We start from the raw sequence: 13,669 nt of genomic DNA on the forward strand, positions 1-13,669 counted from the left end.
TTTATCTCCACTGTTTATGCACATCTTCCATTGTCCCATGGGACTTCACTTACAAAACACAAGTTCAAAGAAAATATTTTTAGTGATTTCAAGTTGATGACAACAAAATGTTAAACCAAGCCTGGGGACTTGCTGATGATGCAGATCTGTACAACTGCAGAGGTCATATCTTGCAGTCTTTCCTGGTGGCAGTTCCAACTCGTGGTGCACACAGCCCTTCTGCTTGGGCCATACATTCTGGCAGACGCTATGGTACTCCAGGTATCAGTGATGAGAAAAGATGCAATGTGAAGCACACTCCAATAGGAAGATCACAATGCAGACTCCTGGGACTCTGGAGCCAAGTTATGCTACCTATAGCAGGAATTACACATCCTTTGAAAAAGAGCTCCTAATGTACTGAAATGGGATTCTGGCCATGAGGCACTAAATGATGATGCTTCCTGAGCTATCCATCACCAGTTGGGTTCTCTAGGATCCTCAAGTCATAGAGTTGGTCAGCATCAGCAGTAGTTCTGCTGCTGTGCTGTGCTTAGTTTCTCAGTCATGTCCAGCTCTTTGCAACCACGTGGACTGTAGCCCACCAGGCTCCTCTGTCCGAGAGATTCTCTAGGCAAGAATACTGGAGTGCGTTGCCAGGCTGTCCTCCAGCAGCTCTTCCCAACCCAGGGAGTGAACCCAGGTATCCCACTTTGCAGGTGGATTCTGTACCGACTGAGTCACCAGGGAAGCCTCAGCAGGAGTTCTACATAAGATGAAATGGTACATCTCGAACTAAGCGTGAATAAGGGCATAAACGAGTGCATGAAGAGAGAGTGCAGACTTCCATATCACTCACTATGGTTACCCTGTTCTCCTATCTCGGCTCACACCTGTGGGACTAAAGACCAGCTGAAAGAGGAGGAGAAAGCCTGAGCTTGGTTTAAGGATAAAACAGCTTGATATATGGATGGGTGATGGGTGCATTACAGCTTCACTTGGGCTTGGCCTTGAATGACAGTGGTGAGAGAAAACCTTTTAATGAGCAGAGCTTTGGGTGGTGTACCTGACCATCCAGTTTATGTAGAAAGAAGTGATCTGAAGTTAGAATATACATGGACTCAATGGCAATGATGAATGGCCTCTGCAGGCTTGTTCATCTCATTGGGAGGAAAATGACTGGGAGATTGGAGAAGGGGAGGTCTGGGGTGGAGGCAAAGGGATAGACGTGTAGGAACAGGCTCAAAGTGTGAAGATCTTTGTATGATGTGTTTACATCCATCAGAAAGCATTCATGTGAGGCACGAAGCAAGGATTTAGACAAAGTAGTTTAGGCAAATGATGTTAGTCGGCCTTTGTCAGTAACTACCTAAGTGCTGGCACAATAGACATCTCATTTTCAAAGAATGTCACTTGAATATGGGTGAGAGATGAGAGATTCAGTTCCCAGCTGATAGGCATTGAGCTGATAGTCACATTTTTTTTTTTGTTATAGTCTGTCACTTTGAAATATAGTATAATAATTTTTCAGCACTAGTCAAATGAGATCTCCAAAGTTCCTCTAAGCACTCAAATTTTATGACTTAAATGTCTTTCTACTGTCTACTATTATTTCTACTGTCTACTATGTCTGTCTAAGGCATGGTGGCTTTTTAAAGTATGAAACCCTCTTTTTATCTCTTATCTCAGGTTTTTGGATGGAAAAATATGATTCTTTATGTATAGTTATTAAATTCAAAACAGAGATTATATTGCACTCCAAGGATATAAATAAATTGTAATCAGCAATTAATTTTGAGCAAGAGAGAACTTCCATGAGGAGAAGCTGAAACCCAGCAATGACCCTGTACATTTCTCTTGTGACTCAAAAATGAGTAATCCCTGAAGGATTAGAGTAAAAGGTTAACTGCTAGATTCTACAAATCAGCCATTCCAAGAATCATCATAATTTTCATCATAGCAATTTAGTCTTTATGTGTTTGCACATGCTGAAAAAAATTATCAAGTTATCAAAAATGTTGAGAGTCTTGTTAAGGGAGTTTTAAATGACAAGTGAACAGATTATTGGCAAGACTGTGATATAGGTTTGGAAATAATTTAAATGTTCATAGTCTGTATCTTGTACACAGATTTATATAAATTACATTCTATGGATTATAGTAAATTACACTCAACTTTGAGATAGATGCTTCTTCAGTTCAGTTCAGTTGCTCAGTTGTGTCCGACTCTTTGCGATCCCATGAATCACAGCACACCAGGCCTCCCTGTCCATCACCAACTCCCAGAGTTTACCCAAACTCATGTCCATTGAGTCAGTGATGCCATCCAGCCGTCTCATCCTCTGTCATCCCCTTCTCCTCCTGCCCCCAATCCCTCCCAGCATCAGGGTCTTTTCCAGTGAGTCAACTCTTCACATGAGGTGGCCAAAGTATTGGAGTTTCAGCTTCCGCATCAGTCTTTCCAATGAACACCCAGGACTGATCTCCTTTAGGATGGACTGGTTGGATCTCCTTGCAGTCCAAGGGACTCTCAAGAGTCTTCTCCAACACCACAGTTCGAAATGCTTCTTCAGTTCATTTCAGTTCAGCTGCCTAGTTGGGTCCGACTCTTTATGACCCATGAATTGCAGCATGCCAGGCCTCCCTGTCCATCACCAACTCCCGAGTTCACTCAAACTCATGTCCATCGAGTCGGTGATACCATCCAGCCATCTCATCCTCTGTCGTCCCCTTCTCCTCCTGCCCCCAATCCCTCCCAGCATCAGAGTCTTTTCCAATGAGTCAACTCTTCACACGATGTGGCCAAAGTACTGGAGTTTCAGCTTTAGCATCGTTCCTTCCAAAGAAATCCCAGGGCTGATCTCCTTCAGAATGGACTGGTTGGATCTCCTTGCAGTCCAAGGGACTCTCAAGAGTCTTCTCCAACACCACAGTTCAAAAGCATCAATTCTTCGGCGCTCAGCTTTCTTCACAGTCCAACTCTCACATCCATACATGACTACTGAAGAAGCCAATAGCCTTGACTAGACGGACCTTTGTTGGCAAAGTAATGTCTCTGCTTTTGAATATGCTATCTAGGTTGGTCATAACTTTCCTTCCAGGAAGTAAGCGTCTTTTAATTTCATGGCTGCAGTCACCATCTGCAGTGATTTTGGAGCCCCCCAAAATAAAGTCTGACACTGTTTCCACTGTTTCCCCATCTATTTGCCATGAAGTGATGGGACCGGATGCCATGATCTTAGTTTTCTGAATGTTGAGCTTGAAGCCAACCTTTTCACTTTGCTTTCACTTTCATCAAGAGGCTTTTTAGTTCCTCTTCACTTTCTGCCATAAGGGTGGTATCATCTGCATATCTGAGGTTATTGATATTTCTCCTAGCAATCTTGATTCCAGCCTGTGCTTCCTCCAGCCCAGCATTCCTCCTGATGTACTCTGTGTGTATGTTAAATAAGCAGGATGACAATATACAGCCTTGATGTACTCCTTTTCCTATTTGGAACCAGTCTGTTGTTCCATGTCCAATTCTAACTGTTGCTTCCTGACCTGCATATAGGTTTCTCAAGAGGCAGGTCAGGTGGTCTGGTATGCCCCCATCTCTTTCAGAATTTTCCACAGTTTATTGTGATCCACACAGTCAAAGGCTTTGGCATAGTCAATAAAGCAGAAATAGATGTTTTTCTGGAATATCTCTTGCTTTTTCGATGATCCAGCAGCTGTTGGCAATTTGATCTCTGGGTCCTCTGCCTTTTCTAAAACCAGCTTCTTATCTTCTTGTAAATATAATGCAATATTAGACCTTATATCTGGTAAAAAATAATTAATTATTTAAATATTAAATCTAAAGTTCCAAACAAATTAAAATGCTGATTATTATTAGTAGCATAGTCAACCATAGTAAATTTAATTTAATCTATTAATTAGTCATGATCAGTTTGAAATCATATTCTATCTAGCCAGTGGTTCTCTCTTGTATCAAATTAGTTGACTTCAGACCTTTAGGGAACTCATGGCAGGCCTTTCTATCACTGGGAAAGCAGAAAGGCCGGGTACAAAAATGGATGGCTTTCATCATCACCTCTTCTAGGATTCTGTTTAATGGAATTCACCTTTTTTAGGAAAGCAGGTAATTGGTTGATCTTTTCTCTAGTTTTCATGTTAATTAATTCAACACCTATTTATTGAGTACATATAATGCACTGGCATCTGTTCCAAGTGGTGGCCATACCTCTGAACAAAGGAGACAAAACTGCCTGCTTTCAAGAGCTTATAATTTACTAGCAGAAGACAGAGAATAAAATTAATCCATCAATGTTATAATATGTTGGAAGGTGGTGAGTGCTATGGAAAAAAGAGAACAAAGATGGGGAAGAAGGGAATACTGAGGGCTAGAGAGCTGCAATTTTAAATGGGGCAGTTAGGAAGGATTCACGGAGAAGATGATATTTAAACAGAGACCTGACCTGGTGAGAGAAGGGTCACGTGGATATGTGGGCCAAGATCATTCCAACAAGAGCAAGGAGCTTGAATCTACTTTCCTTGTTAGTTTTTATTTTGCCAATTTTCTCTCCTCAGGAACAGGAGAAGATTTTGAAGTTCTGATTAATTTAGTTCTAATTAATTTAGTTGACTGTCAGTGACATACTGTGTTCCTGGCCTCTTTCACCATCCCTTTCAGCCCACTTTGAGTTTCTTTATAGGTCCTGATAGTGATACCCCAGATGTGAATTGTGCTGAAGACTAGTAGTTATCACTTCTCTTACTAGGTGGAGATAGAGAGAAAGGGCTGGGAAATCAGTTAAGAAAAGAAATTCAGTTTCAGTGTTTCTCCTTCTTAAGTCTTGTTGCAATGTTCGACATCTGAAGGAACAATTTCAGGACTCAAATGCCATGCCGGAGACAACGGGAAAAAAAAGCCCTCAAAAAACAAAAACAACAACAAAATAACAAATAATTCCATTCCTTCTATTGCATACATTTTAAAGTTAAATGGATATAGTAGTAGTTAATACAGTTACAAAACCAAAAAATACTATTTCTAGTGCAATTTTAAATTCTGGATACATTAAAGTTATAAAACTTCTGCTTCCCTTATAATTAACTCCAGTTTCTATAAGAGTCTTATTGCTCTCACTCTGTTTACATATATTTTGGTGGCGGTGCCAAAGGACATGGGGTTTCTACAGGCTCTATTATGCAAGTGTCTTGGAAAGTAAAAAGTGTACTGAACAAACATGAAACACCCCTATTGTTCGCCAGGTACATTCTTGTTCCTTTAAAAAATATGCAAGTATTTAACAGCATTAGTTCAGTTCAGTTGATCAGTCGTGTCCGACTCTTTGTGACCCCATGGACTGCAGCATGCCACGCCTCCCTGTCCATCACCAACTCCCGGAGCTTGCTCACACCCTTGTCCATCAAGTCAGTGATGCCATCCAACTATCTCATCCTCTGTCATCTCCTTCTCCTCCCTCCTTCAATCTTTCCCAGCATCAGGGTCTTTTCAAATGAGTTGGTTCTTCCCATCAGGTGGCCAAAGTATTGGAGTTTCAGCTTCAGCATCAGTCCTTCCAATGAATATTCAGGACTGATTTCCTTTAGGATGGACCGGTTGGAGCTCCTTGCAGTCCAAGGGACTCTCAAGAGTCTTCTCCAACACCACAGTTCAAAAGCATCAATTCTTTGGCACTCAGCTTTCTTTATAGTTCAACTCTCACATCCATACATGACCACTGGAAAAACCATAGCTTTGACTAGATGAATCTTTGAAGGCAAAGTAATGTCTCTGCTTTTTAATATGCTGTCTAGGTTGGTCATAGCTTTTCTTCTAAGAAGCAAGCATCTTTTAATTTCATGGCTGCAGTCACCATCTGCAGTGATTTTGGAGCCCAAGACAATAAAGTCTGTCACTGTTTCCACTGTTTCCCCATCTATTTGACATGAAGTGATGGAACCGGATACCATGATCTTAGTTTTCTGAAGGTTGAGTTTTAAGCCAACTTTTTGACTCTCCTCTTTTACTTTCAGCAAGAGGCTCTTTAGTTCTTCACTTTCTGCCATAAGAGTAATGTCATCTGCGTATCTGAGGTAATATAGCAGTATTAGGAGATAGACAAATACATACTTATCCATAACGAAATATCTATTCATCCATAATGAAAGCCAGACACTTTAAGTTTTAAGGAAAATTCACTTGACTCTTTGTGAATGGCCAGTTATTCAGCATCTCTGTGCTTCAGCTTTCTCATCTAAAAAGTGAGGGGAAAAACAAATAGGTCTTACCCTTCTAACTATATGGTAACATATATGAATTAGTCTTACTGTGGTGATCATTTTGCAACATGTACAAATGTCAAATCATTATATTGTATCCCTGAAACTAATATAATGTTATATGTCAAGCTGGGGATTTCCCTGGTGGTCCAGTAGTGAAGATTCTGGGTTTCCAAAGCAGGCAGTGAGGGTTCGATCTCTTCAGGGAACTAAGATCCAGCGGGCTCCCTATCCCCCAAAATGTGCTTACTCCTTAATTGGGTTAAAGTGAAAGTGAAGTCGCTCAGTGGTCTCTGACTCTGCGACCTGGTGGACTGTAGCCTACCACGCTCCTCCGTCCATGGGATTTTCCAGGCAAGAGTACTGGAGTGGGTTGCTATTTCCTTCTCAAATTGGGTTAAAGTGAGAATTAAATGGGAAGATTCATGCAAAGAAGGCAGAACAGTCCCTGGCACACGAAAACATTGACAATAATTAATAATTCACAAAAGTATCTACAGTGGAGGGGCATCCAATTCTTCCATTGAGGTCTAGGGTATCATGTAAACTTTTTATTTTACTGATAGAATCAGCTGCGTCAATTTATTAGTTTTGTCTTCTGGTAACATTTATTAAATCCCCATTGTTAGGTCTTGTGCCAGAGATTTAGTTGATCGTAATCTAGATGAAAGAATCTTTATTAATCTTTTCACCGAAGGAAAAAAGTTTAGAGCGTTATTAAATCTCAAGTACATTCCAGATCTTAGAATCTAAACTAAGAAACGCCTTTGTGCTCTGCTAAGTCGCTCAGCCGTGTCCGACTCAGGCGGGAAGGTGAGAAGGGCTGGCTTTGAGGAGTATGTGAAGGAGGGAGCTCCCGGCCTCGGCCTATTGCTCGGTGTTTGGAACTCTCCCAGGCACCGTTTCCTCCTGGTGGCTGAATAGGATGCAAGAGTTGCCCTCTTTTTGAGTTAATCCCTTACATGCAAGTGAAGGCGGCAGCAGTCAGAGTGCCCTTCCCCCTCCGGGCTAAGGGCTTCATGCTGACACGTTCCGGCCACATCCTGCTCCTTGGCTCTCTTTAGACAGTGCTCCCGGGCTCAGGCGGGCCTCACCTGCGGCAGGTGAACCCAGGTATCCACTGGCGTGGCCGCCCCCGCCTCCTTCCCGCCCGGGGCCGAGGAGCTGCGGCGCGGGTTCCGGCCCCGGGGAGGTCGGGCACCGGGGGATCCGGAGCCCGCTGGCGCCGCGCCCGGCCCAGGACACCGGCTGCGGGGCCGAGGCCGCGCCTCCTCCCGGAACAGGCCGGCGCGGCACCGCGGGAGGGGCGGCGGGAGCGGGGCCGGGGGCCATGGAGGTCCTGCCGGCCGGCGGGGGCTGGACGGGGCGCCCGCAGCCCGAGGCGAGGCCGGAGGACTCGGGGCGCGGAGCTCCCCCGGCGGAGCGAGCGCGGGGCTCCCGGGACTCCTGGGAGGGCGAGGAGGACCCGGAGCCTGGCGAGCCACGGGGCGGCCGCACGGCGTCCCTGGTGAGCGGGCTGCTCACCGAGCTGTACAGCTGCGCCGAGGAGGAGGAGGCGGTCGGCGGGGGCCGGGGCCCCCGGGGCCGCCAGCGGCGCCGAGACAGCCTCGACAGCTCCACCGAGGCCTCCGGCTCCGACGTGTTCCTGGGCGGCCGCGGCGGCGCCGGCGACTCCCGCGTACTACAGGAGCTGCGGGAGCGGCCGAGCCCGCGGCACCAGATGCAGTACCTGCGGCAGAAAGGTGAGGGCCGGGGCGGGTGGGGTGTCCGGGGAGCGTCCTGGTGCAGAGCCCCCTCCAGGGCTGCCGGCGCTCACCTGTGCGCACCTGTGCTGATGGGCCGAGCGCCCGGAGATACTATGTTTACGCCGTCTCCTTTGATCCGTCGTGGCTGTCCACAGTGTCACGGATTCATAACTAGGTCCCCCCATTCCCTCTCGAGTCGGCGAGTGAAGCATCACTTGTTGGAATGGTGGCCACTGGTCTCCCCTACTCCCCGACCTCTTCCCTCGTGTTTGCAGAGGCCGGAGGCGAGAGGCAGTCCAGGTTCCAATTTCATCAGAACAGCTGTTAAGACGGGTTTGGAGTTTCTGATTTATCCACCTGAAATTACCTAGAGGGGCCCCAGGCGGAATAGAGGTGACACTCGGGGCTAGTTTAAGAAGGAAAAAAAAAAGCAACCACTTTTTTTTTTTTTTTTTAATCCACCTTCTTTGGCTACATACTTGGATAGTATTTAGTGAGGCAGAATAATTCAATAATGCAATTTCTAAGCAGAACGTGTGAAATCCATTTCTTAAAACGCCGGATTTCAAGAAGCTCATTAGGTGGATTTTTTTCCCCCTTGGGTGGCGGGTTAGTGGAGGGCCCTAGAGCAATGTAGTTATCACAGCATTTAACTGCTGGAACCTTGAGTTGAAGAGGTCGATCAGAAAATGGCCTTGACTTTTGGGGGCAGAGGTTAGTTTGGTGTTTCTTTTGTTATCAGACTCTGACGCTGCTGTCTAGTTCTAATTGAGATATTTTTTCCCCCCTCAACTTGCCTTTCAGGCACTTACACTTACTTACAATTATCTTTTTGTACAGATATATCCAGACCTCAATTTACAAAATGAAGTGAGGTGGGGAAAACAAATGCTAAGCTATCATAACATTTCTTGAATTAATGTCCTTGTGCTAAATTACCAGGAAAGGGAGGAACAAGAATACTATGGAGTGGTCTCCTGTCTCCTATTTGTAAGATCAGTCTAGCTGGTACCAGAGGGGAAAAGAAACTAGAAATGGAGTAAATCTGTCTGCTTTCTGAAATCTGTGTAAACAGCTTTCGCTTCCTCTTTTGGCTTCCCCTGAAGATTTTTTTTCCCCCAGCTGATTGTTACAAATGGCTTCCACCTTCCTCCCCTTGCCTGAGAGGTTAGCTGGAGTCGTGCCATTTAATTTTATACAATTATTTGGCTGTTCTCAGAGTGTCTGTTTATGCCAAGAAGTTCCGTAGGGCAATAGTTCTTTCAGAATCCAGCGAATCAGTTTTGAAGAATTATGATTTGGCTTTTCGTTTTTTTCACAAAGTTATTCACTTTTCGTTACTGAGAGAATTCTGTGGATTAGTAATTTCCTTTTGGAAGAGGGAATTTGGCAAGCTAAAGTTTAAGGAAGAAAGAAGTCACAGTTTTGGAAATACAGATCACAATGAGTGACCACTTTCCTACTCATTCCTAAGACCTATAAGCACCAGTTTTGCCCAGGTCTCAGTCTTAAGCTCCCTGCTAATCTCCTCTTTCTTTGTAATCAACTCTCTAAGGAAGAGCATGATGCCATATTATGCCAATCCTACAAACACACAGATGCACACCTTTATCAAAAAACATCATCAGAGTACTAAGAATGAGGAATCAAGTGATGGAAACTGCTGCCTGCTAAAATAATTTTACATCTTATTAGGTTATTTGATTTTTTTCAGGATCAAAAAATATCCTTCCTGACATAAAACAGTTAACCTGTGTGTTAATTCTCTTTTCCCTCTATTAGGGATTTTGCTCTGGCACCTATTAGATATTTAGCATGTGTGGGTTATTTATTTATGTGAGGCACCAGGAAATCCAGGTGCTCTTCTCTGTGTTTTCATTAAGGGCATGAACTTTGGAGTCAGCTTGAGTTAACATCCTGCCGCTCGCTGTTCCTTACTAGCAAGCTCTTTAACCTCTCTGAGTCTCATTTTCCTTACCTACAAATAGGGATAATAATGCTACTGCTTCATAAGTCAGGCAGAGAAAGACAGATATATACTATCACTTATATGGGGGAATCTAACAAATAATACAAATGAATTTATTTACAAAATAGCAACAGTCTCACAGACATAGAAAACATATTTATGATTATCAAAGGGGAAAGCCGGGGGAATGGATAAATTAGCAGTATGGGATGAACAGATGCACACTTCTATATATAAAATAGATAAGCAACAAAGATTTACTATACAGCACAGGGAACTATATCTTGTAATAACCTATAGTGGAAAAGAATCTAAAAAAATATAACTGGATCACTGCTGTATATCTTAATCTAATACAAATATTATAAAGCAACTATACTTCGACAAAAGAAAATACTACTGCATTATAGCGAGGAAGTGAGACTTATGTAAGTTAATGTGTATGAAGTGCTCAATAAATGTTCAGTTCAGTCGCTTAGTTGTGTCTGACTCTTTGTGACCCCATGGACTGCAGCACACCAGACTTCCTTGTCTATTACCAACTCCTGGAGCTTGCTCAAACTCATGTCCATCAAGTTGAGGATGCTTATTTTTATTATTATATACACTGGTGCTCCTTAAAGAGGAGATGATGGTCACTGATGATGATCACTGATGATCAGTTGATGATCTCTTCAGTTTTCCTCATTTATTTAACACTGTGTTAGGAGCGATGGCTGATGCTGTGGGACATGTAAAGATAAAAGAGACCTTATTTTTATCTTCTGGATATTTACATACCAGCAGACGTTGCTGTAAAAGGCATTTTCAAATTCAACTATGACAATTTTTCCTATACTGGACAGTGCATATTATTAAAAAAAATCATAGAGCTGTAGGTACCTTAAGAGTCACTAAAAATGACTTTTTTGTGGAAGGAAAGTGTAATTTAAATGCAAGATGATATTCCTACCTCTTTTGTCTCTAGAAGGAACTACTTTAAACATTCAAATTTGCTCTATTTGAAGGAATATAGATTTAAAGAGTCTCGTGTTTTCCTGTTGCTTGATTCATATTTAATCATCCTCAGAACCCAAGTATTTTCAATTAACTTAAAGTGTGTTCTTACTTCTCATTATATCTCACATTTGAACTCAAGGTGAGAGAAATAATGGGCTTTTGTTCTCTTCTTCATAGCAATTCCTTATTCTTACTTTATTGCTCTTTATATTAATGTTTATAAATGCTATTCACATTTGTTTCCCAGAATAATCTTGTATAATTTGAGACCTGGAGCACTGCCTTGTCTAAGATCAGACAGTTGATTAATCCAAAGGTAGTTCTTTTTAACTCAGGGTCAAATGCATTTTTCATAATGAGGTCAACTGAGTATGACAGCTGTTAAAGCAAATACCCCCCTCCATCTGTGTCACTCAGATCCCCAAAGTTCACTTCCTTTGATCTCTGGAGTATTTTTCTTACTTTTAAACATTTCTTTTGTTCTCTCTGACCCTCTCTAGTTTTTCTAAATCTCTTTCAGAATGAGTAGATCCAAACCGCACACAGGACCTCTAATGAGGGCCTCGCCAATGCCACGCCAAGTAGAAGGCTCTGCTCGCCTGGCAGGTCACAGCATGGTGACTAATGATAACATTAAGTATGACTAACGAAACTCCCAAATTGTAATGATTATCTACGTAAATGTTGTGATTGCTTCTGATTCTCAAGTCTTTTTTCTTTTGTAGAAAAACTGATGTTGAGAGTATTAGTTTTATGGATGTGAACTATCTTTTATTTATCTGATTGAAGGAAATATATTTTCTACCATATTTGGAGGTGAAGTATTGTCCCAATAGTCAAGCTATTGGAAGACTGTGTATTTGAAACAGAATGGTCATCACTGCATGCATCTACATTAGAAAATGTAGTATTACCTACTTGTAACTGATCATTTACAAAGCTGGGTACTTTAAAAAGTTGTTATCAGCTGTTAGGTTTATCATTGATTTAATAGACTAAAAAATTCTCTTTTCTTGAAAGTTTACCATCTGAGCACTTTAATGATACAATTTTGAGTCAATGAAACATAAATTTGCAATCAGAGCTGGATATCTTAAGATTCCTTGCTTACATGTTACAGGTAGCCTCAAGAATAAAATTTATTTTACAGTATTTACATGGACAGGGCAGGAAATAGATGAGTGACTTATTTCATCAGAATCTCTTAGCTGAATATGTATATGTAATCCTGGGTGAAAATTCAGGATTACTTGGTTTAAAGGATGTTCCAAAGATTTATCTTATGATCAGTATCATATTGGAATTTGTATTCCTCTCAGAGTATTTATTGTTCTATTTTCCTTTTTGCTGATAGACATGAATGAACTGGAGACGATCCTTCGAGAACTAAAGTACAGGATTGGCATTCAGTCAGCAAAGTTACTTCGGCAGCTGAAGCAGAAAGATAGGCTTGTGCACAAAGTACAGAGAAACTGTGATATTGTGACGGCGTGCCTGCAGGCTGTGTCTCAGAAGAGAAGTAAGTGCGGAGTGGGGTTAGCCCTTTTGCCATGTGGGACTGGAGTGTTAGTGAAGCTACATCAGTAGTCACGATATTTTCGAATATTTATATTGAGAAATTTTAAACGGAAGCCTATCCCTTCAAGAACGATGAGCAACTCAGACAGTTTCCTATATTTTTCAGTTAAGGTGTGTATTATTGGCTTGGCCCAAAAGTTTGCTTGGGTTTTCCATAAGATGGAATGGGAAAACCTGAACAAACTTTCGGGCCAATCCGATACATATCTGATGTTACAGACTTAGTTTTGTTATTCTAAATTTGAAGTAGTATCCCACTTTGAAAATGGTTATTTTTGCTAATGCTAAATAATGTCTGAAATCTTTATTTTTAAAACAGCAGCAAAGAGACACAACCTAGAAGTCATGCCTCTGCTTCCTTATGCTGTGTGTTGCTCTAATAAGTGAATTAAGCAGTTGACTTAAAAGAAGGAGACTCTTGTCTCCAGGATCTTATAACTTACTCTGAAATCTGAAAAGGATAAAATATTTTAAAAATTAAATTGTCTTAGGGGGTTAATTCATTCAAAACCAAGAGATACATGGTTTGTTAAAATGTTAAATTACTAATCCATATTAGATACTAGATATAAAAGCTTATGAATTGGTTTTTTAAATTCTTCATGCAAGAGTTTTATGTTTTATTCTGCTAATATTTCCCCATTTGTGTTTTGTATTTTTTATTAACATGCAGCATGGCAGAACAGTATATTCAGGTATGGTAAATATAGGCACAGTGATGTGTTTTGATGGAATGTAGCTTTTTAGGTGTATGTGAAAGTTGCCTTTTTTGTTTCTTTACCTTCTCACATTTTATGTGTAAAGTGACACTTCCTAGAGTTGTTTTTTTTTTTAATTCTAAATTAAGATGTGTCTTTTTGTGTAAAACAGGTTTCAGGGCTTGATTAGCTTCAGATAATATAATGGCTTAAATTACATTCTTATGTGTGTTATTTAAAAGAAAATACTGTTTGCTTCCTCTCCTTTTATTGTATCACTGTTATCCCCAAATTATTATTCATGGTGTTTACTGAAGAAGGTTTTGACTTAATTAAACAGAATACTGCTTTATTATTATAATGATGTAATACTCCATACAAGAAGCAAAAATGTCATTCCATAGAGGGTTTTCTCCAGAGCTAGGTACTTGT

At 41.6% G+C, this 13,669-nt stretch overlaps 1 protein-coding gene across 3 annotated transcripts in view; it reads left to right on the forward strand.

Annotated features, from left to right (window-relative positions):
- Positions 1-6,914: 6,914 nt before the first annotated feature.
- Positions 6,915-13,669, forward strand: part of TBC1D30 (TBC1 domain family member 30) — a 96,972-nt gene continuing 90,217 nt past the window's right edge. For 2 of the 3 annotated variants that reach the window (XM_040233381.1, XM_040233378.1), the window contains exons 1-2: positions 7,555-7,990; positions 12,316-12,480. In XM_040233381.1, the coding sequence (XP_040089315.1) occupies positions 7,579-7,990; positions 12,316-12,480 (577 nt within the window). In that variant the 5' untranslated portion in view covers positions 7,555-7,578. Of the gene's footprint in view, positions 7,991-12,315; positions 12,481-13,669 lie in introns of all 3 variants that reach the window. The other variant, XM_040233379.1, reaches the window with a different exon arrangement.

Source organism: Oryx dammah, unplaced genomic scaffold, assembly GCF_014754425.2.
Source record: "Oryx dammah isolate SB20612 unplaced genomic scaffold, SCBI_Odam_1.1 HiC_scaffold_29, whole genome shotgun sequence".
In the NCBI taxonomy this organism is placed as follows: domain Eukaryota; kingdom Metazoa; phylum Chordata; class Mammalia; order Artiodactyla; family Bovidae; genus Oryx; species Oryx dammah.